The following is a 23,961-nucleotide window of genomic DNA, read 5'->3' on the forward strand; positions in this document are numbered from 1 at the left end:
AAAAAAAAAAAAAAAAAAAAAAAAAAAAAAAAAAAAAAAAAGGCAGCTTTGGATTTTATTTTTATTGTAATATAGGGGAGATAGAGAAGGGATAAATCCTTTCTCCCCCAGCCTCTTTGCTCTCTGCAAGAGGCTCAGCTGTCTGGGCTGGTATTTCCACAAACAGAATCATTTTCAAAGAGGGACATGACAAATGACGCCCTGACAGGCTCATTAGCAGAGAGGGGAAGCTGGGGGTGAGGACCGCAGGTCTGCGCCCTCCGGAGCGCTGTGGTCCCGATGGCAGGGGAGGGCACAAACGCCGGGATCCCGCCGGGATCGAACCCTCGCACCGCCGGGCGCATCCCGGTGCCGGCGGGGCAGTAGCCGGTGCGCCGGCGCCCCCTCGAGGCAGCGCCCGGTACTGCAACCGCGGGGCTCTGCGTGCTGTGCAAAGGAAGAGGGGAAACCCGCAGCTTTCCCAAGGGCATCCACAGGCCTTTCCAAACACCAGCTCGGAGTCACTGAAGTGTTGAGGTACTGTAGGAAAGTCCTGGAGGCTGCAGGCGGCTGTTTGCCCAGCCGCAGCGGGGGAATTTGGGAGGGGTCAGCTGAGGGGGCCGAGCTCATCTGAAGGTCATGCCTTGAGTCCTGGCTGAGGGTCTCGGGAGTGGAATGAGAACACAGCTGAGAACACAGGGCTGCGACAGATAGGGTTAATCCATTTGTCAGAGACTTGGTGCAAGAGCAGAGTTGTTGTCTACATATCTACTAAAAAACAGAGACCATAAAGAAGCTGGAATCACAGCATAACTGATGGAGGGCGTCTGGCTTGGGAAGAGTCACAGGGTATCAGGCAACGGCGACACACAGGGGTGAGAGAAGGACACGACGTATTGCAGACTGACCAGATGAGAGAGATTAAATACACACTTAGAATCACAGAATCATTAAGGTTGAAAAAGGCCTCCAAGATCATCGAGTCCAATCTTTGACCAAACACCATCATGTCATCTAAGCCACAGCACTAAGAGCCATGTCCAGTTGTTTATTGAACGTTTCCAGGGATGGTGACTCCACTACCTCCCTGGGCAGCTCATTCCAATGCCTGACCACCCTTTCAGTGAAGAAATTCTTCCTGATGTCCAAAACAGAAGTCAAACTCTCACCCATGGCTTCATTCAGGTTCAGATTCCAGGGGGGCTTCCTTCTGCATTTCACTGTTAAGGTTAGCTGTGTTATTAGACTGAGGAACACTGCCAAATAATTATAAGATTACACTAAGAGTAAATCCCCATATCATGAATAGCACACGCTGGCAAGTAATAAGCTGAAATAAAAAGAATCAGCTCTAGCTGCTCGCTGATATCACAAACACACACCCACTACGCAGTAAATTAATTCACTTTTTTGAAGTGAAGAACTGTAAGGTCCTCTAACAACTCCTCCACTTAATCACTCTAGTTTTCCTCATCTAAGTTTTCCTTACCTACAACTGAGCCATAAAATTGACTTCATAGCTGCAGAGCAAAGGTGACAAATACTCCTTTCCCATCAATAGCACAAGTAACCCGAAAGGAGACCCTGCAATATCTCCTATTTTTTTCCTGGTTCCCACCAGAGTGGGATCCAGAACTTCTGAAGTGCTGCAGGAAAGCCTGACTTGATGGGAAATGAGAGCTCAGCAGTACTAACCATCAGTTTAACCAAGCTGGAAAAGTAAGTTCCAGACTCCAGAGATACAGCAGAAGTCTTAAAACAGCAACCCAGAATGCAACCTAATGAGACTTCAGTCAGGGCACAACACTTGGAACCAACACAATTCATGAGAAGCCCTAAATATTCAATGGCCAGTTCTAAACTAAGGACCTCGTCCTTTGAGTGGAAGGATTTCAGACCATTATCCACTATACTGAAGTCATGGCTAGGCTTTGCGAACGAAGATTTGGGATACTGAAGTAGTTTAGCAGTATTAATCAAGTGGGGAAATAAAAAAAAAAGGAAATAAAGAAGGGCCATCAGGGTTAACAACAATGCATTCTGTGGCTTCGGGCTACTTCTTGAAGGTCTTCAAAGTAACAACAAGGGTGCTTCACTTTGTCTAGCTTCTGGATAAAGGGATCCCATAACCTAGTGATTGATCAAGGAACATGGTAAAGTAATAATGTAATCACTAACAGTTAGTGATGGATCCAAAAATTCATAGAAAAAGAAGATTCTAAGAAATAAAATGAGAGGGTAGAACTTCGATATTGGGCAAAATGTTAGAATTTTAATAATAAAGTAATCAAACCCCCTATAAAGCAGCTAAAGAAAAAATAGTTGATAAAAAGCATGCTTTGTCAAGATCATGCGAAGGGTCTCAAAAGAAAAGGTAGACTAAGAAAAAGGTGAACATAAAAGGAGTGTTTTCATAAAGTCTTCTCTTGGCTATACTAAATCCATTAAATTCATTTGTTTGGAGGCATCCTTTGCCTCTCCACTGATTACTTCAGCAGTTTACTCTCTTACCCTTGGTTTTAGAAATTCCACTTAAGCTGGATGCCTGAATCACCTAAGATAGACGGGTAAGAACCAAAAGATTAAATCAGTAGCTCATAAGGTTTTTGGCTCTGTCAGTGGATCACAATCAGTGTTCAGTTCTTCTTGCACATACACTGTGCAGCCTTATCAGCAAACTAGGAAATATCACAAAGCTTTACAATATGGACTGAGAATTCCTGAAATAGGCTTTGCTAAGACACTTGATACAGTTTTCCCTATTTTACCCTAATTCACATTTTTAGATCCCTTCTGAGTAAGAAACAGAAACTGATTTTGAAACTGGCTGCCATGGTGAGAGGTTCTGGCGGTGCATTTTACACGATATTGATGTGAATCAGAGTTCTGTAGAGAACAGAGTGGATCAGGTTTATGAAAACTGTACAACTAAGATCTTTCTAAGTGGAATGGTAAAACATGATATGATCTCTAGTTAGGAAAAAATTAGTAAAATAAATAGAACAAGATTAAATTAAAATGAAAAAAACCTTGTGTTAGAGGGAAGGAACAATCCAATTATCATTGCATGTATAATTATGTAATATTATTTCCCCAACAACTGGCAGCACATGAGCAGTAAGTACTGAGGAGCAAGTAAACACTGCTTCAAATGAAGTGCAGTATACCTCTTTCTTCTGTCCCCTTAATACTCATACTGTAAGAGTACAGAAGAACTCATCTAAGCTAAGTTGACAGGGAATTTCAAATTTGAAGCTAAAGGACAGGAATTATATTTTTTCAGTTCAAAGATGATTTGAATTCTGTGCTCTACATCAGGCAGGAGTAACAGCTATAGCAAACCTGGCTCTTACTGAATTCTTATATAGTAACAGACGAAGGAAAAAGAGGCAGCTAGAGTGCAATTCACTTTTGAGTATGCTGTAGAGCAATTTTTTACTGAGGCCATGAGAGATCTTCTCAGGTAGTTAACAGTGGAGAGAGCCTCCCAAGGAAAAGCAACCAGACCCAAAAAATACACAGCAAGACAGAAAATGGTGTAAAACATTCATCAGCTACTTGCACAGCAGATCTCACAGCTGATAATGAAGCGGGAGAGTGGAAGCTTCATTCTGAATTTAGTAGATATAGAATTTAGTATGTCATTGGCAAGCAAGGCCAAAAATGCCTCAATTGTCCATTCTCAATTTCCCTTTCCTATCAAACAGAACAGATGATATTATCACTTCTTCCACACGGGATTTTATGTAACAAATAATAGTATCAAACACTCCCCGCTGGTTTTGCACAGAGAAGAAAATAGCTCCATTTCATTACTAATTGATAAACTCCACAGATTACTTTTCACAGAAAAGACAATTGATCAGAAAATAATCAACTATGTTAATACTTAAATTACAACTCCCACAAAGTGTTCGAGTGCCTCATTGTCCCCTTCTCAACTGCAGATGAGTCTTCCTGGTCAAACCAGATCTCTCATGAGCCATTATAGTCTTGTGTCCTGTTGTGGAATTTCGCTACATATTACATGAGCTACAATCTGATCACAAAGCAAAACCCAGAAACCATTGCTGAGACATAAGAGATTACTTTCATACAAAATTTTCTGTATCAGTAAGAGGCTGAATAATGAAAAGATTTCCGCTTTTCCAACTTCTTTCAATTCTCCACTATACAAACACAGGGTTACATTAATATGTTTCTGATATTATTTTCCATGCAAAAAGAACAGTTGCTACATATTATGCAAACAGGAGCCTTATCCCAGCACCTATCACTCTTTGATGTGTTCTACATGTTAAAAATTTGAGAGCAGCCAAGTATGAAACAAGGAAAACTCTTTAGTCCCTTACATTTTCCAACATGAGCATCACAGTTCCACAAAGAATGCTGCAAATAGGTCTGACCTTATCCAGGCAGCAGAATAAAAGCTCTCTCCAGGGTGAAGCAGTGATTTTATTTTATTTTTTAAACTGCAGATGGATGTAGTCAGGATTGATCTGACAGCCCACCAACCAACATTGCTATTAAGACCTCACAGAAGGAGGATGGAAAAGTGGTATAAATAAGGACTGAGGGTAAGGCTGGCTTAAGCTTTGCACCACAGAGAAGGGAAGGGCTTCACAGAGATGGCTGGAGATGGAAGTTGCTTCTGCTATCCACTATCAGACGAACACTGCTTGGCAGAAGGCATCTATTGTGCTGAAGAGCACTGTCACATGCAAAACAAGGAAAATAATGAATACTTTATTGGAAATTACCTCAATTTGGACACAATGAAGGTGCTTTCTGAGATATATGACAGTGCTGAAGAATGTTCAAAACTTGCTACAGGTTTGGGACCAATCAAAGAAAAACATGGTAAGCAAAAGTTTAACAATGCTTTAAAGGAGGCTTAAGTACTTCCTACAACACCCTGACCTGACCCAGGACCTTCTTTGCTTGGTACCCATCCTACACTTGACCATAAAGACTGCTCTACCAATAACAGCCTAGAGGGTAGGTTGTGACCTGTTTATAAGGGACAATAAAACGATGTTCAATAAAATAATCTAAGAAAAGGTGCCAGTTTGTGTAGTCTTCTACTGTAACTACAGTAGGATTTGTGAGAAGACTCTTGTGGGACAGGTGTTAGGTAACAGAATACCCATAGAGGCCACTTTATAGAACACCACATTTTGCTTCTTGCATCAGTCCTCACATTAGGTGCATTATATCACTGGCACGAGATATTTTGGATCAATGTGATATGCATTAATAATGGAAGGAAGAAAGATAACAATAGTGGAATCACTTGCCAAGGGAAGGATCAGGAAGTGACTAGAATTTGTTCCAAATGAAATAGACTGTTAACGAGAAGTCTCAGCTGCCTCAAGAGACACCTTTTATATACATATCACAATGCATTTGACAACACTGGCATCTTTATCTCTGTTGTATTGAGAGCAAAACATATGGCAAAGGTTGAACGCAATCAAGAGGTCACAACACAGTGAATAAACCCATCTGGTTTTGGTCACCCTTCCTGTCCCAGAGCTAGGAGTGACATCTAGGCCTCCTGTGCTCCACTGCACACCTTTTATCCCCAAGTCACTGCACTGGTCGCACCACAAAACTCATCTGAGTTCTAAGAAACAAAGGGCATAATTAAATTATATATGTTCTGAAAATTTTATTAAAAGAAACCCCAAACTTTCTCTGTATGGAGTAACTTTTAGACCCCAAGGATTCAGTGTGCTTCCAAAGAATGCCAGAGTAACCTGAAACAGAGCCATGATGTCTCCAAATTCCAGTGTAGTATCTTAAACCACAAGACCATCCCTTCACCAACATGCTAAATAACTTGAGCATTTTATCTGATATGATAAACTCTAACATCTACAAAGATATTACTTAAGAGAAAAAATTAATCAATTGAGATTTTAAAAGCATGATTTTATATAAATTTCATAAAAATATGTCAATAAAGCTGATTTAATGCAAGCATCTTTAGAGGTCATAGAATTAGCCAGATTTTAAGACTATTTGCAGCAGGTTTTCAGTAGCAGTTCATATTTCACTTTCTGAGCTGTTGTTTGGTATTTAATGGTTATTCAGAAGTTCTGGGCCCTTCTAAAACTAAAATGAGGTTTTCTTGAGTCCTGTTCCTTTCCTCCTTAAAAGTTTAATTTAAAAAGGTTTGAGTCCTTTCAAGCACCTCCTATCAAATTCTTTCAATTGGACCAAGGTACCTCTTGGGTATTACTCTGACAGAATGAGGTTTGTTTAATGATCATAGCATTAAAACCTCATGCTCTGAAGACATGCAGTAGCACATCGGGAAACATGGTGTAGAAATAAAAGGTGAAGCAGGGTTTCCTTCCTTCCTCCCTCCTTTTCTCCTTCCCTCCCTTTCTTTCCTTTCTTCCCTTCCCTTTCCTCCCTTCCAATACACATCCATAAGCCGTTCCTTGGACATCATCTTTATTACTTTGTCAATGGACCATTTGCCCCAAAATGGTTATTCTTTGGTCATTCTATGCCCAGTCTTGTTTCTGTTAATTGTGAGACATTGCAAAAATCTTCATTTGTTCCAATGGTACAGAATAAGACCATTAAAGAACAACCCATCTCTCTAGAACTCCCCAGTCATTTAAAAGTATTGCTGCCCAGCAAATTCAAAGCCACGAATGCAAATAAAGTGAGCTCCTTTTTTCGGGTTTATCCCCTGGAACTCATCAGTATAAAATCAGTGTGAAACTTGGCAAATCAGTGCAACTTTTTATTTCTCCTCCTACTGGTGTAAACTCCAACACCAGCTGTAGAGCTTCCAGTGACATGGCCCTACCATGACATTGCCTTCTTGGTTGTACAGGCCACTGTCATCTTCGTTCCTCCCTTTTCACAGTCTTATTTTTCCCATCACTGCTAATTCCTATCAAATGCCCTTAGATCTCACTCAATGTTACTCCTTCAAATTATTTTGGTTCTTTCTTTGGGTCCAACACCATGAAGAGTACTTCTGACCTGTTGCTGAATAAGTCAACCAAATGTTCTACTCCCCGAATCCAAGCATGTTATATGCTTGGATACATAAGAAATCTGCCCATTTCTTATTAGATCTTTCCATATTTAATTATGCCTAACTGGCTGCAAAATGCATTTCACTGGTTCTGAGGTACTCAGTAAGTACTCAGCAAATCATAGGACCATGGAAGAATTTAGATAGGAAGGGACCACGGAAGAATTTAGATGGGAAAGGATCCCAGCAGATTTCTGGCACAACCACCTTCTTAAAACAAGGTCAGCTATGAGATCAGATCAGGTTTCTCAAGGTTTTATCTAGCTAGGGCTTGAAACCTTCCCAGGACAGAAACTGAGCAACCTGTTCCAATGCTCGACTGTTCTCATGGGGAAAAAGTTTCTCTGATGTTCAAGCTCAGCCTCTTGTTTCAGCTCAAGTCTGGTGTCTCTCACACATCACTGTGAAGGGTCAGGTTCCACGTTTTTGACAACCTTCTCCTACACACTGGGGGCTACTGCCAGTCCCCCCATCCCACCCTGGCAAGCTGCCTCTTCCCCAGACTGAACAAGCCCAGTTCCCTCATAGAATCATAGAATCAGCTGGGTTGGAAAAGACCTCTGAGATCATCAAGTCCAACCCTTCATCCAACCCCGCCGTGGTTACTAGACCATGGCACTAAGTGCCACATCCAGTCTCATCTTAAAATCCTCCAGGGACGGAGAATCCACCACTTCCCTGGGCAGCCCATTCCAACGTCTGATTTCTCTCTCTGTAAAGAATTTCTTCCTAATATCTAACCTAAACCTCCCCTGGCAGAGCTTAAGACCATGCCCTCTTGTCTTACTGATAGCTGCCTCAATGGTCACAGGGCAAGTGCTCCAGCCCTGAGCATCTTGTTGGCCCTCACCTTAACTTGCACTGGAGATCCAAGGACTGTAGTCTAAAAAGTGCAGAGTAAAAGGGAATAATGACTGTGCTGGATCAGGCTACTATGTTCCTGTTAATAGTGCCTATGATTCTGTCAGCATTCTTTGCTGCCAAGGCACAACATTGGTTCATTTCATCTTCCTCACTATCAAGACCACAGGTCCTTTTCACCAAAGCTGCTTCCCCACCGCTCAGCCCCAGGCTGAGTGGGGTGCAAGAGGCTCAGCCTTCCCAGCTGCAATTGTCTTTGTTGAATTTCATAAGGTTCTTCCAGCCTGTGTCTGGTCCCTATGCCTAAACGTCTATGGATGGTCCCTACTCTTGAGTCTATAGACTGTTACCTCCAACTTGCTGTCATCTGCAAATCTGATGAGAGTACACTCTGTCCCATGACATCCTCAAGATCACTGTTAATATGAAGATTTTTTTTCTTACTAGGTAAGTTTCGAGATGAAGCATTTTTTTTCTTACATATCTGAAGCTGTTCTTTGTCAGAAATAAAAGGTACAAAATCTCTGCAAAGAAAAGGTCGTTTTGGGTTGCATTTTTGTCCCCAACTCAATAAACTGTAATCAGCAACTAATAGTCTCAGGTAAATGCCACATTTTTCAACACCTATGGTTAACAATTGTTAGATATGTTTGCCCAAGATTATTTTCCTGGCTTATGACCATGTGTTAGATTTTATCTTCAAATAAAGTTTCAATCTCCTTTTCATAAGAACTTTCTTTAAGTTCTTTTCCATCCTATTTTCCATCCTATTTTTTCGTATCAAAATAGCTTGTAAAGTCATATTAATTCCTGAGAAATTTTCAAAAATCACATTATTTTTCTGTAGCCATATCTGGGAACAGTTACAATATCTTGGCTTCATCTTCATATTAGTTTCCATGCTCCTTTCTGAGCTACAAATCCACTGTTCTATACCTTTATTAGAGTTCAAATAATCAGAGTAATGGGGACCAACAGCACTGGAAAGATCGTCCTGAGTTAATGATTTCACTCATAATACTATCACAATATACTTTTATAAAATCTATACAAATATCGATCATGTTTCTTATTTGGTAGTTGCTGAATTGAAGTTATTTTCTTTCCTGCAGATTTACTTTCTAAGACTCATACAGATATTTTCCTTTTTCCTCTTTTGTCTAAAGTAAGAAAGATTGATCTCAATTTTTTTTCACAGAAGTCTATAAAGTTCAAAGTTTTGCACATATGCAAGGAAACTACAAGGTTTCCATCTATGTTTAAGTTGAAATGAAAACAACTTCTCCCTTAATTCTAGAAACAGATAACATGATAGTAAAACTATTAGAAAATATTTTAAAATAGCTTAGATTTCTTCTGGTAGTGCTCTGGATGCAGTCAGGTCTGTACACATGGGTGAAGACACAGACTACATTCCTACAGACTGCATTCAGCAGATGGTGACTGAGAGGAAATAGGCACAGTGGTTATGTAGTAAATCTCAACACTTACCAAACCAGTACAAACCAGTTCTCACATGTAAGTGTGTATAGGTACTCATGGCTACACAGTAAACAAATATTGGCAGTTTAGTTTGCCATGTTTGCAATCATTCATATGTTATCAGAAAGAAAACAGCAACAGGAATCAAGGTAAAATTTGAAACACCACAAGTACACATATACAAACAGATACTGACTGAAACACACAATGTTAACAATGCATTAGTGTTAAGACTGAAATTTTATGTAAAACTCAATTCTCTGCTTAACATTAAATGTCTGAGAATTCCAATTCCCAGTTCGGTATACTACCACTTCAGAGAACAAATTAGTGTACCACATTAAATTTTTTACAGATTAATTACTGTCTGGTACATGAGTAAAAGTCCTATTTAACTCCCAAGTTATATTTGCTAAACTGATGTCTGTTCAAAGTGGTCAGCTAAAAGACAACTACAGCAAACTGAGTAGGAGTTGACAAGTCAAGCAGAACGACAACATCAATATTAACTTCTAAAGAAAATAGGAAAATAAAGTACAACTATTCTTTTAATATATTCTTTTAAGAAAAGACACCAAGTTTTGAAGGTTTGGAGGTCCTGCATGTATTTGGGGGCAAACCATGATAGAACAAACAAATAATTTTTAGACTAGACAAGGAAAGTTTGTGCAACTAGGAAGCACTCTATCCAGAGACGGAAAGGCTGTGAGAAAGAATGGTTGGTTGTACTCGAGCCACATTTGGGACAGGAATCAGTTTTGTTTGCTGGAAATAATAGTTTAGATTGATACTAGGAAATACCAACTTTAAAGGTCATAAAATATTGGAATAGAGAGATGCAAAAATCTCCTCCATTGCAAATTTTCCAGAACAAAGTTAGACAAACATCTGCCAGAAATGAACTTGCTGTATTGATCCTACTTCAGGCCTAGGGAGGGGCGCAGTTGGGCTCGTTTCCCATCCTAGGTGTTAAGGACTCTAAGGTTAATTTTTATTTCTTTTTAAAGGGAGGGGGAGACACAAAAGAGAGTATGAAATCAAGGTGAAACACCTCAATGAAAAAGAAAATTTACATAAATTACATTTTTCCCCATAGGATGTTTCTTAATGTTTGGGTTTGGAGGTTTTTTATTTATTTGGAATGAACAGGGTGGGGCCTTTACCTGCATACAGACTGACTTCTTTCCTTGTTATATTGACCCTGAGTAATGTGAAACTTATGTTTTAGAGAGATGGGGAAATCACCACATCCTAAGAAAGCTGGAATATTCCCCCTACTCTAAACCTTGCAACTCTCTAGTCATCCAATCAACAAAAAGCCCTCAGTGCATAGTCACAGTCTATTAACAGCAAAGTAAAACAATTTGCCACATTTTAAGTAAGTAAAATATTTCTGATAGTGCATACTTTACCAGTTATGTCATGCTGTTTGAATGACTCACTGTAGATTTGATACTGATTAGGGCAATGTTTCTTCAGCCATTTGCAGACATCCTGCTGGGTCCATAATGCCACAGGCTTGGTCAGCTTCACAGTCCCGGACTAGAAATACAGAATGAAGAGTAGAAATTATGTTTAGTCTGCACACAAGTTTCAGAAATATTTATCCGTGACATCCATATACAATATTAAAATAATAAATACACGACAGCAGGTGCTCTGACTGGCAGATATCCAATAATCACCAGCACGTTACACAAGACCCAGTTATTCAAATACATCACACAGGAATCATACACAGCGAAAGGTCCTTAAAGATTATTTTGCATTGCATACATGTTCCTTGCATCACAGAAACATACTGCACTTTGTCTTACTTGAACTACAGTTTAAAGAGTGACCAAGTGACAACAGTCGAAGGGCAATAGATACACACTTTAAAGCCTTCAAACTCACAAGAGGGATGTCCATTTGTGTCCCAACTTGGATATAACCATGGAAGACCAGAAATATCCTCAGGCCACGCATGGTCCTCAGCTACAATTAGGAAAGACCTTGCAACAAAGGCCTTTAGTGCAAACAAGCCTAAAGACTGGTTCTGCCTGGGAAAAGGCCAATGGAGATAGAGCTGGGGATATTGGTTCATAGTGAGCATTTCAGCTGACATAGTTTGAGTGATGTTTACAAGCAGCTATATTTTTTCTGCTTCCTCTTTACCTTTAACCTTCCTACAATCATCTTTATATGAAATAAATAGGACTCCTGCTTAAAACAGTTGCTCTTTATAATAAATAATAATTTTAAAAAGAACTCTGTTCAATACTTTCCTGAAAATTCAGTTTTATAATAGATGAAGAGTTCATATATAAACATTCATAAATTGATTGCATTATTATATGTACAAAGTCACATTTCATTTAAGCAAACAATTCACCTTTGCATATACACTTTTTTTAACCCTACAAGAATGCTGAGTTCAAAGCAATCTGAACTGCAGGGACTTAAAACCTCTTGTTAAAGCAGGCAAAACAACAAAAAAAGAAAATACATTCTAAGTGATTTAATCTTTTTTTTTGCAACACAGCCTGCCTAGGAGACTAAGAAAATCTTAAACAGATGGGTGGTTATTACCAGCAATAAATGTTTAACACTGGACATTGCTGATGTAAGTGGGTGTGAACATCAATGTATTCATTTACTTCATTATTTTGTCAAGGAACCGACTTCAGGGAATAAAATCAAAGTGTCTCTGTTTCCATGCTATGCATGCAGAATACTGTCCTCCAGCTCCCTAGTGGTGCAGAAGGTTCAAGAGAAGTTTTACTATGCAAATTTGAGGTGAAGAGGAATGTCATCCCAACCCATCTTCTCTATTAGGACTCATGGCAGATTCCTCCAATATTGCCAGCCAGGGTTTATCCCCGCATTTACACAGATGTGCTCTGTCAGACAGACCTTTTCGAAGTTGCTTTGAAATTTTTCATTACTGGAAGCCCTAAGGACCAAAGCAGTTTTAAGCCAGTGCTTTGTATGTCCTATCAAGTCCATAAAGTACATCATGCAAAGATACTAAGTTTAGGGCCAGGGAATATGGCAGGCCTAAAAATCCAGCAGGAAAACGTGTCTTGAATTTCTCATGTCCAATTGTCCGTATCTCTTTTATATTGCCTATGTAGAAGTTAGATAAACAGCAGGAAAATTATGGTTGAATATATAACACAATGCACATCCCCTAGCTCAGTTTTTTTTTTTTATTTGAAGAAATAAACTCATCAGAAACACTAACAGACATCATCCACATTTAGAGGTATCACAGTAGTGCAAAAAACCACCCCAAATAATCATTCTCATCTCGTGCTGCCACCCACTAACATACAGCAGGCAGAAGCTTGACAGACCTGGCATCCACAGAAAAAGAACCTTCCAGAGGTGTTGAGGGTGTACTATAACTAGGACAGCCCTTGCTCTACCTCTGCCCCTTCTGAGAAGCTCATCAGTCTTCCACACATACAGGAACCCCCACAGGTCTGGAGAAGGGGCAACCTCTGTAGGGAGAGCAAGTGCCCTGTAACTCCTCCAAGCACCTCACGCAACTTGGAAGATCAAAGGCCCCTCTTTGAACTTCTCTGGCCTGCTTGTTAGTGCCATTTGAGCCAGAGAAGAAACTGAATTTCAATGAAGAGCCCAATCTTATGGTATCAGTTAGCTGATTTTTATTGCATGCATATATAAATGCGTGTCCTTCACAAATACATCAAAGGAATAAACAAGTAAAAATAGCCATATAACGCTAACAGTCTCTCTGATTTCATAGAAATCCCTGAACAACAGGGTCAAGACTTAAATGTCTATCTCTATATGAGTTACTGCTTAAAGATATTTCTTGAGCATTGGAATTTCTGAAGACTAGAGAAAAGTCTGTCAGCCCTTGAAAAATAAATTGTTAACGGGCTTTTCTTGTACATCATAAAAATACTTAAATGACAAATATTTGTATAGAAATATGTATAACTAGCTATAGATTTGCAAGCTATTTATTCCGAGCTGAAAGTACACAAGCAGTTCCAATGTTTATTTTAACTGAGAGGCTGCTCTTTTCAGTTCAGAAACTATTGTTCTCTTAAAAGGTATAAGCACCATCATGTTAAATAGCTGAAGAACAAGTTTATCAACAATTACAGTACAAATTTAACACACCTCTCTATGGTCATGGAACTGAAATATGGTTTCAAATGTAGCTTTTATGCTGTGCAATATACACTGCACTGCAAACATACATGCTGACTTATTACTGTCCAGCATTCAGAATTATGATAGAAACATGTTGCACTTAAGCTTATAAATGCAGTCCAAAGAGTACATTTTTACATTGACACCATCAAATATTAGGTTTAATTTTCTAATTCATAAGGACTTAATGAGCTAGAGAAATACATGTGTTTAAAAGCAATGGTTCCAAAAACAAAATCCCAGTAAACCAAGGAAAATTACCCTTACCATAAACATACCTACTAAATGAGTCCTCTGCCATTAACTATATGTAAACTACCTAGACAGGTGGAAAATACACTATGTTTTTCTTTATTTCTGTTTTTCAGCTCAGTCAAACAATAGGCCTAAACTGATTAAAACAAAATAATACATCAAAAATTATCTTTAGACTGGCCTTCCCTTCCATTTTCCTGGCATAAACACATCATAAGACCACCTTTGCTGGCAACCCTCTAATAGTTTTTATCCTGCCAAACACTATGCCAACTCATGTGCAAGATACAGATCTAATGAGAATAAGTCTTCAGTATTCTCACCTTTTCTTGTATATTTGAAGGAAACCCTGTTTCTTCAGGATTTTGTGACAAACTCTTCAAAATTGCTGACCCCAGTTTTTACTATGTGTATCTGAAAGTATAAAAATGACGCCCAAGAAGAAGAAAAAACTACTTCTATGACAAAATTTCACGCTCTCCTTGTTCCATGGTGCAGAGAAGACAGTATTTAAAAGCATCAACCCATAAATAAATAAATAAATAAATCGAAACTACAGCCTGTGCATTACAAGAGAGTGTATTTCAGTGTTTAGAAGAGCATTAGCAACCAAGCCCTGCTATTCCTAAGCAATGACGCACAAGTTATCTCTTCAGCCTTTCAGGTGCAGTTTACGAAGCCTGCCAGTTTTGAAGGTCAATTTATTCACCAGAATTTCTTTGTTTTTATTTATCATATTTTACTCCAGAAAGAAAGAAAGCCTTCTGTATTTTTGAGTGACAAAGGGTTCAACCTCATTATTAAAACTATTTTACATACCGTGAGACAAGTTATTTAAAAGAGCTTCTCTAACTGTAACATTTTGTGTATTTACAAGCGTGGTCAGATTACAAAATCCAGGGATTGTGGAGATTAGGGTCCTCAGTCAAACAGGGCTGCAGGTCTGCTAGAAGAAGGCTGCCTCCTACTATTTGTAACATTCAGTTTGCCAGCATACTGATTCTGACATATAAGCAAAGTCAATGAATATTTGCATTCAAATTTACCCAAAGTCAGACCTTCCAGCTTCTGTATGAAACAGACGGATAAAAGAGGCACTGCTGAAAGCATTAAGGCAGATTCTGCTCCCACATACATCTTGGAACACTCTGCTCTGGAGTTTCCAGTTTAACTAGAAAAAGCCAAAGCAGAACCAATTTTGTTACAGCGGTGTTGGTCAAAGGACTGTCATGGTTTAACCCCAGCTGGCAAGTAAATACCACACAGCTGCTCATTCACTCCCTGCCCCAGTGGGATGGGGAGGAGAATTAGGAAAAAAAGTTAAACTCCTGATAAGAGATAAGAACAGTTTAATAAGTGAAACACAGTAAATATAATAAAGCTAATGATAATAGTATCAATAAAAATAATAATAGTAATTAAAAGGAAGAGGAGAAAGAGAGAGAAATAAACCCCCAGTACAACAAGTGATGCCCAAAACAATTGCTCACCACCTGCTCACCAATGCTCATCCCATCCCTGATCAGCCCCTTCCAGCCAACACCCACCCTAGTTTTTGTACTGAACATGACATCCTACAGTATGGAATATTCCTTTGGCCAGTTCGGGTCAGGTCTCCTGCCTATGCTTCCTCCAAGCTTCTGGTGCAGCTCCTCAGAGACAGAGCATGAGACACTTAAAAGTCCTTGACTTGGGGTAAGCACAGCTTCACAACAACCAAAATACCAGTTTGTGACCAACATTATTTTCATATTAAATCCAAATCACAGCACTGTACCAGCTACTAAGAAGAAAACTAAGTCTATTCCAGCGAAAATCAGGACAGGACACAAACAAGGCAAGGCTGCAAGGAAAAGCACCATCATATATTAGACCAACAGTATGGATTCTGCCTGCTGCGTTTCAGATACAGAAATCTTCGTACAGAGTAGATGTGGGTACAACTGATTAATTTTGAACCATTATGTTAAATCAGTCGGGCACTTCGAGGGAAAAGGGGGCTGAGAGCTGCAAGGTGAGGTATGAGAAGAACAAAGGAAGGAAGCAATAAGGTTGTTGCCATCTAGCAGGGACAGAGAGAGCAAGATGAGTGGCTGTCACCCTGTGAATAATAGAGTCAGCTGGGGCAGGAAACATTAAAATGTGTCAGAAAACCATTTATGTGTCTGTGACCAGAGAGACTGGAAGGAATAAAATGAGATTGTTTCATGCATGAAGTTGAGAAGGAAATATTTGTTAAATCAAAACATAATGTCTTCTGCAAGCAAAGTATAAAGGGCCAATGATATATTTAAAAACTAGAAAAATAAAATTTTATGTGTATCCAATACAGATACATAAAGCAGGGAATTTAAACTACACAGTTCCAAGAGCCATCTAAATTATTATCAAATTTTTCAGGCTGCTCTGGAAGCAAGACTAACAGCATCATCTTCATCGTTTTATGCCAAGAAGCAGCTGGAACAGGAATTTCAAAATTTCAAAGAATTTCGAAAACATGATTTTTTTAAAACATGCTTGGGTTATATTTCTAAAGCTGAGAAAATAAGAATATTTTTCATATATTCCAAATTACTTCTCCAACATTAAAGTGACTATACAGAACGCAGAATCAATGGCTAACATAAATGCTGGCTTTGAGTTCTGGAAAGAAGAGAAGAACCAGGCTTGTGAATGTGTTATCTTAAAATATTGAAAAACCTGGAAAGGACATATTTTGGTTTAGAAATACACTTTCTCAGGTAGTCAAATAGTTTATACTTACAGATTTTTGCAGTAAAGACAAATGAAAATTACAGTAATAAGCAGACACGCCATAAAAAACCTGAAACCTCTGTTGTTATGGGTTCCCATCTGTGATACTGAGACTTGAATTACTAAGAAGAGATGAAAGTGACAAACCAAAGGAAACGTGTTTATTAAAAAAACAAAACAAACTAAGGGAAATACTGTAGGATTTTATGTTGATAAAATAACTCTTTTATGTTGATAAGAGATTAAACGTTTAAAACTTTAATTGGATCAGAAATTCAAACAGTCCATTCCAATTTATTACTTAAGTCACTGTGAAAAACAAAAATTCAGCATGGCAAATATAATTTAAAAAAATCATTGCAATTTAGTTTAAAGCACACTTTAAAGGCCAACTTTCCCCCAACTTTGATTTAGTCCAGACATAAACCCTAATGCCACCCAGAAAGGACTAAAAGAGAGACACTACGGCAGTTATCATGCAAATCATACATCTATGACTCATCAGCAGTCAATGTCCGCTTTAAATGAAACCTACGGAGACATTGGAGACCTAACAAAACTCCCAAATTGTGCTGGTGTGGTCAGCTAGCACCCTGCATTCCCTGAGTTGCAAGCTTGTGTCTCACATTTGCAGTCCAAACTTACTTGTTCCACATGGCAAGATGCAAAAAGCAACTTGTTGGCATAACCTGTTACCTCCTGAGCATAGCAAAGAGCATGAGCAAGACTTGGAGGCTCTGCAGCTCCCAGGGCACTCACATCTATCAGTGCAGCCCGACACTCAGAGCGTTGCCACCAGAGCGGGTGCTGGAAGCAGCACAGAGCCCACAATCCCAGTCCTTCCCTCGTCTCTCCCACACGTGCCGTCCTACATGTGGTTTGGTCTGCTGGCACATTGTGCTGCCTCATATCAGGGTCCACACACAGGATCCCACAGAAGACAAGATCAGTTACAAGTACACACAAGAGGGTATTACTTCCCACCACTGGTCAGCAGAAGGATCGGAGCTATAATGCCTTCTGGTTTACCTAAATCCACATTCTAAGAATATATTGGGTTTTTAAGAGAAGCAACTCGGTGCAGCCAGCTCGCTGTCTCTTGCAGGAGCACAAATGAAAAGGTACCCAAGGATCCAGGAGAACCACATACTCAATGACTCCAAGTTTATTCAAACACCCTTGAAGTCCCAGGAGAGAAACTGGATCCGCAGAGATATCACTGCCCCCCTCAATTCAGTCACTGCACAGATGGGGACAGACTTCTGACATTGTGGGGGAGAGAAGAGAGAAGGAGATGAGGACACCTGAGCAGCACCAGCTCAGGGCTCCAAGCACTAGGTGAACAGGCTCAGGAAAGGGAAAGACTGGAGACTGGCAAGGAAGTCGTGGAAGGTACAAAAGAAGTGGAAAAGGTCCTGTAAAGTAGATTTTATACTCCTATCCTTCCACTTCCTGGAGGAAAGGCAGAGGAACAAATGCTGCTTCTACAAGAGCCTCCCTCCTATGGTAGCAGGAGCGCTCCACAGCCTCCCATCTCTCACTAACAGTTTCCTCCTTTTCACACTGCCAAGGCCCCAGTCAGTCAGTGGCTGCTCTTTGTTGCCTCCAATGCACTGCTATAAATGGGTGCCCCTGCCAAGACAATGCTCTGACAGTGTTTCAAGACAGTTCTGCATAGGCAGAAACTTCTACCCCAGGCTCTCAAATCACTGTAGCACCACCACTTGCTTAAAGACTGATGAAAAAGAGGGAGGTTTTACCTGGCTTTCAAGCAACTCCGGGATTGACCCAATCCAGTACCTTCTGTACCAGCGGCACAAAGAGGTGTACTACAAACAGGCTGCAAGGGGGAGGTGGGGGGATAGGAGAAACAAATTATGAAAATAATGAGGCTGTCACAAGTATAACCATCAAGAGGAAAGGATAAAGTTGTCCAAAAAGATATCACTGAGCATTGTCCTAATCAGGATAAAGACAGTAGCAAAACACTAATAAGGTGACGTTTCCCATGAGAGTACTCTCTTTCAATGAGAAATCCCACTCTGAAAGCAAGAATCGTGACTGGCAGAGGCCGATGTTGATATAAATGGCAGTGGCACTATGAGCAAACTGTGAAGAACTGAAGTGTCAGAATGAGGAGAAGACAGAGCATTCCTCAGCATTGTCAAGAATCCTGCCTGACATCATTCTAATTGCTATCAAAAATCATGAAAGCCACAACTGGAATAGACAGGCCAACAATAAGATCACATATAGGGCCAGGAGCACATCAATTTTAGGTTTTGACAGCCAAATCCAAATCAAAGAGTGTAATCTTTAAAAATTCACTTCATGTAAAAAACCTGCATTTTTAATCTTGCCAAACTAAAGATCCATTTCACTCACCGCAAAAGACTCCTTCCAGTCCAAAAATTAAATATGTGCTTTTGGATATTTTCCAAGAAAATGCAGAGAGGGCGAGTTGCTCTGTCAGGGTGAGGGTTCCTACTTCGCAAGATATGTCAGTTGTTTGATACTTCATTGAAGTAGCTCTGATTCCCCTTCTCTACCTGAGACAATTCAAACCTGTCCAAGTCTGGCTCACTATCTTATATCACAGACTACAGTTGTCACAAGTAAACACAAATCCTCCTGGTTTTCGAAACAGAAGCTTACTCTGTATCCTGTATAGATCTGGAGAATAATTTCAGTTCACACAGCAGGTGCCCTGTGCAGCTATGAAGAGAAAAGGTTCCTTCTTGAAGTTCTCTAGCCTGCTTCTTACTGCTACTCAGGCAAAGAAGAAATAGAATGAATTTTAATTAACAGTGCTGGATTAATAGCAACTTACAACAAGTAATTAACTACACTTTACTACTAGCACATGTTTACTGCACTTAACCATCCATCTCAGCAAAAATAAAAATTCAAGACATTCACCTTCGACATGGTACACATAACTTGCAGGTTAGCTCATCTTTTATCCTGTCTCAAGGACTAAGTACTACACCCAGTATGAAGAAGATTTATGGCATAAGTCTTCATCACAGAATACTCTGTTCAGACTGGTAGCAGCCACAAGAGAGTGCCCCATCTTGGAGAAAGCTATAAGTTCAAATCCATTCAGCTACATACAGGAAAGCAAACAGGAATATGTAATAATTAAAACAGTGATGAAACGTAGCTCCCTGTTTCCCAGTAGTTTCTCCTGAACTCAGAAATTCTGTCAGAGCAACTGAAATTGCAATTTGAGAGTTCAGTATTTGTAAAAAATATTTTCTCCACATCTAGATTAAAATAAAAATTAAAAAAATAACCCAAAACCTACCTGTAGTATAAAATTAACAATTACAAATGAGTCTCCATTCCCATTTTTGCTTTTTTTTTTTTTTAAACCAATCCTGGCACCTCTGCAAGTTACGTCTTAGGCAGCTACATCTACAGTTGAACTAAATTGAGACTGCTTATCAGGAATTCCATTAATATAAATACAAAGCAGGTATATAAGTAGGTGCACTGATTTTCTTGGAATTTCTCACATACTTATTTTAAAAAGGTCATGTAGAAGAATTTATTACCTAAAATACAGCCTGTAGCAGTAACAGAATCCAATAGTCAAACTAGACTGGAAAAATGCAACCAAGGTTGCAGAGAGCAGTACCATTTCTAGAGATTTTAGGTAACGTTAGAAGCAACACAAATGTTTCTAAACATTCAGGATATTCTAATAAAAAGACTGTTCAAATACAGGCTAAGCCTGACCTCAGAAAGATGTACCTATGAGTGTCAGTAGGGGTTATGTGATTTTTCGGTGACATGCTTTTTAAAGAAATACACATCTATGGCACAGTATGGCTTTTGCTGAGGCAGTGTAACTTTCTCTTGCCACTAATGATACTGGTAGATATTTTTTTTTATTCTTGGTATTTACTGATGGAGTTACCCTGACATAGTAAATCTGTCCAGCACAGACCACACCTCAATCCTTCCATTTTTAATTACAGTATTCTGCTGAGAAGATACTCAACATGTCACAACCTCGGGTTTGAGTACTCCCTGTGTATTTTTCAATAGCTGCTGTATGTCAAGAGGTGAAAGGTACAGTCCATTTTTTCATCTTAAAGACACAGATAGTGAAGCACTTCTATAAGATAAGAGCTGTAAAAGAAGCTGTTACTTGAGCATTAGCAAGTAGTGAGGTTAATTCCACCATTAGATCAACAACAGTACATTTGTACAAGGAGAACATCTAACATCCTGAAAGGATCTTAATCCCTATTAAATAATGACAGGTTGCTTTCTTACAAGGTTTACTCCTTCCAAGTGAATCACATTTTTGGCACCTTTGTTTCCAGCAGATGTGCCAATTAAGAGGCTTGGAGTGTAAGAAGTAGTATAACCTTTCCATGCCAACATTCAGTCTTTATGGATAGGCTCATTCATATGCAGAAGGCAGGTTCAGCAGCCAAAGCATTTTATACCTTAACAGCAGTCAAACTTTTCTAGATATCTTTGCCAGTTGACTCTTAACTATGTTCTCTTGAGCCAAGTACATTTTGAGAACAACTTCATAGGCCAGACATGTACATGAGTATGAGTAAGAAAAGGTCTCTGAGCCTCAGCTGACAGGTCAGCCCCTTGCTTCCCAAGAAGACATTGCTTCCACTTTCAGCAAAAGCAGGAGAAAAAAGGTAAATGTTAATAGAAGAGGCAGATTAGCCTAACCATCAGATTCATGCAATAGCACTGCAATGCCTGTATGCAGAAAGTCATAATGTATTTCTCAAATAAATATCTAGACGGCAGATCCATTACTTTTCAAAACAAACAGGGCACTTTTGACGTCAATGTAATTTCTTGCAAATTACTTTTGAGAAACTAGTCTTTTCCCCTAATAAAGGAATTCCTTTATTCAGTTATCATCTTTATGAAGTCCTATATTCATAAAAAGAACTTAAGCACTACAATGTCCATTTATCCCCTTTCTTAGAGAAAGCAAAAAGGCCTCAAACTGAGATCCACAAAGGCCAGCCCCTCCTGCCTAGGAAGCAGCCCAAGCTAGCCAACAAGAAGATACAGAAAAAAACCACAGAGCACAAGTTCCATATTCATATCAAGGCCAGCCCAGGCCAGCAGGAGACATCTCTTCTCACTCATAGGAAGCATCTCTTCTTGTAGTACAGTAAATAAACTTGAAAGCAAAAAAAGGGTCAGAAGCTTGTCCTATAAAAGGAAACAGAAGGAGGTAACAGCAGCACTGTCTCTGCTCAAAAACCTGGATTTGGAGCTATAAAGCACACACAGATGGGACTTGATTCAAGGGTAGGGGCAAGAGGGATGAGGGGGGGGAATCTACCTCCTAGATCAGGCCATTCATGACCTGATCATAGGACCTGATCCCATTCATAGGACCTTCCAGGAATGTCCAGCAGGCACCACAGGGAGGCTAAGCAGGGCAAGAATGCCAGTGAAGATTTGCATCTTCAGTTCCAAGTATCACTAAAAAATACACCCCAATTACAGCCCAGAATGTCCCAGCAACATCTTCCTATGAGATGTGAGAATGCAGAAATGTGCCATTCAGGCTTTCAATAAAAATATTACACCCACCTGGCCTAAATACAAGGAACTTGGGTCATAAGATGAATGTGAGAGAAGGGCTGAGAGAAGGTAAAGTAAGCATAGTGAGGAACAGTATTTATCTGCTGTAATGTGTTGAGTGCATACAATATATATCCTTTCTGGAGAGAGATCTGTGAAGGGATAACTAAATCAATGTGCTGGGAAGATAAACTGGCCCTGAATAAGAACTAGAAATATTTTAATTAGATTTCTGAAAGGAACTCGGTTCCCTTCTCTTTCCTGGACCATTTGCTTGCAGTTGAAGATTACATGAAAAATTCACGCTAATCCTTCAGTTTCTGTTTGCAAAGACCAGTAGTGTCAGGCAGTGAACAGCAGGCAGTTCTCAAGATTCACTCCAGGGGCAAATTCATCTCACAAGCCAAAATTTAACTCTTGGTTAAGTAGTTGATGTTCCATAAGACCACGACATAAAACCACACATAACTTTAAGCATCTCAAATTCCCTGTTAGGTCTGCCATCCTGTTCTGCTGCCCAGATCAGGGCTTTTGGCTCAAGAGCAGCCTTTGGCACGTGATATTTTTACACAGTTAACACATTTAACTTCTCCTTCAGAGCTGGCATATTTTCTGAATAATAAAAAATGCAGACAAGTCCAGTAATACTCCAATCACATTAATAAGGAAATCATTTTTATGCAGCTTTTTATATCCATCCAACTACTGATGAATAAATGACTCCAGGTAAAACTCACAATTGCATTGATTCATTTAAGCCTTTCTAAGAAGCATTACATTTAGAAATAAGCTCATTCCTATCTATCCAGAAACAGCAGGTAAAACTACAAAGTTAATATGCAAAAGAAAATTTAAAAATCGCAAATGACTTGACAAATCTGCTTTGCAGTTTTATTTTAGACCACGTTATTGCAGTGCTTTAGAGGTCAATTGCCAAATTGAATTAGTCTGCTATATATTCTCCAATCCACAAAGTCTGTTCAAGGTTTTTATGCTGGAAGCTTCTGAATTTGTACAAAGTCAAAACAGTACACATACACAAGAAAAAGAAGTTGTTGAAAAAATTCCAGGATGGAAGATGTTTTCAAAGGAATCTACTCAACACTTTTTTCTTTCCTTTTTTTTTTTTTTTGGCAGTCCCTCAAAAGCCTCTGTTTTCTAATCTCCCAGACATCAGAATTCAGCGAAATGAACTGTTAAAGAATGTTACCAGACCTTTTACATGAAAACACGGCCAAACACAGGCAGCATGAGTAATTATCTGATATAAAGAGCACCATCTACTGACAGGCAGCACTTTGACAGCCCCAGACAGTTTTGCAAGGTACTGCATGGGCCTTCCAGATAATCTAGCTTTTAAGGAATTCAGCTTTCTCTTAGAGATGGGTAATACTTTTCACATTCTCTTTCTCACTTGCCCTGTCTCAGCTATGCCATTTAAGCTGCTCTCCTGCTCATGGCTCACCAGACAGCCCAATAGCTCCAAGATGCAGTAGCACAGTTCCAGCAGTCAGCTCCTCCACCTTCCCATTTCTCTCTCACTTCACTTTGTGACTGAAGCTTCCCACATGGAGCTGCTCACCTCTTGTACAAATCTACTGTACTACCACCTTACAATTACAAATTAACATGTTACTATCAGCTGTTTATGAGGATATTTCTAAAACCTCCTTAGTCAACAAGGATTTTTCACTGATGTCAAACACTTTTGAACTGTCCCTAGATGAGAAACAATAACCTCCTTCAAGGCTTACTTCATATGATGAAATATCTTTGTGTTCTCATGGAGGAGATTACATGAAGGTGAAGGTTTCTTCCTC

At 39.4% G+C, this 23,961-nt stretch overlaps 1 protein-coding gene across 5 annotated transcripts in view; it reads right to left on the bottom strand.

Annotated features, from left to right (window-relative positions):
- SAMD12 (sterile alpha motif domain containing 12) overlaps window positions 1-23,961 on the bottom strand; it is a 176,889-nt gene that overhangs the window by 120,186 nt on the left and 32,742 nt on the right. For all 5 annotated transcript variants that reach the window (XM_017826432.1, XM_017826430.1, XM_017826431.1 and 2 more), the window contains exon 3: window positions 10,795-10,924. In XM_017826432.1, coding sequence (XP_017681921.1) covers window positions 10,795-10,924 — 130 coding nt within the window. The remainder of the gene's footprint in view (window positions 1-10,794; window positions 10,925-23,961) is intronic.

The sequence above is a fragment of the Lepidothrix coronata genome, unplaced genomic scaffold (assembly GCF_001604755.1).
Source record: "Lepidothrix coronata isolate B3197 unplaced genomic scaffold, Lepidothrix_coronata-1.0 Scaffold126, whole genome shotgun sequence".
Taxonomy (NCBI): Eukaryota; Metazoa; Chordata; class Aves; order Passeriformes; family Pipridae; genus Lepidothrix; species Lepidothrix coronata.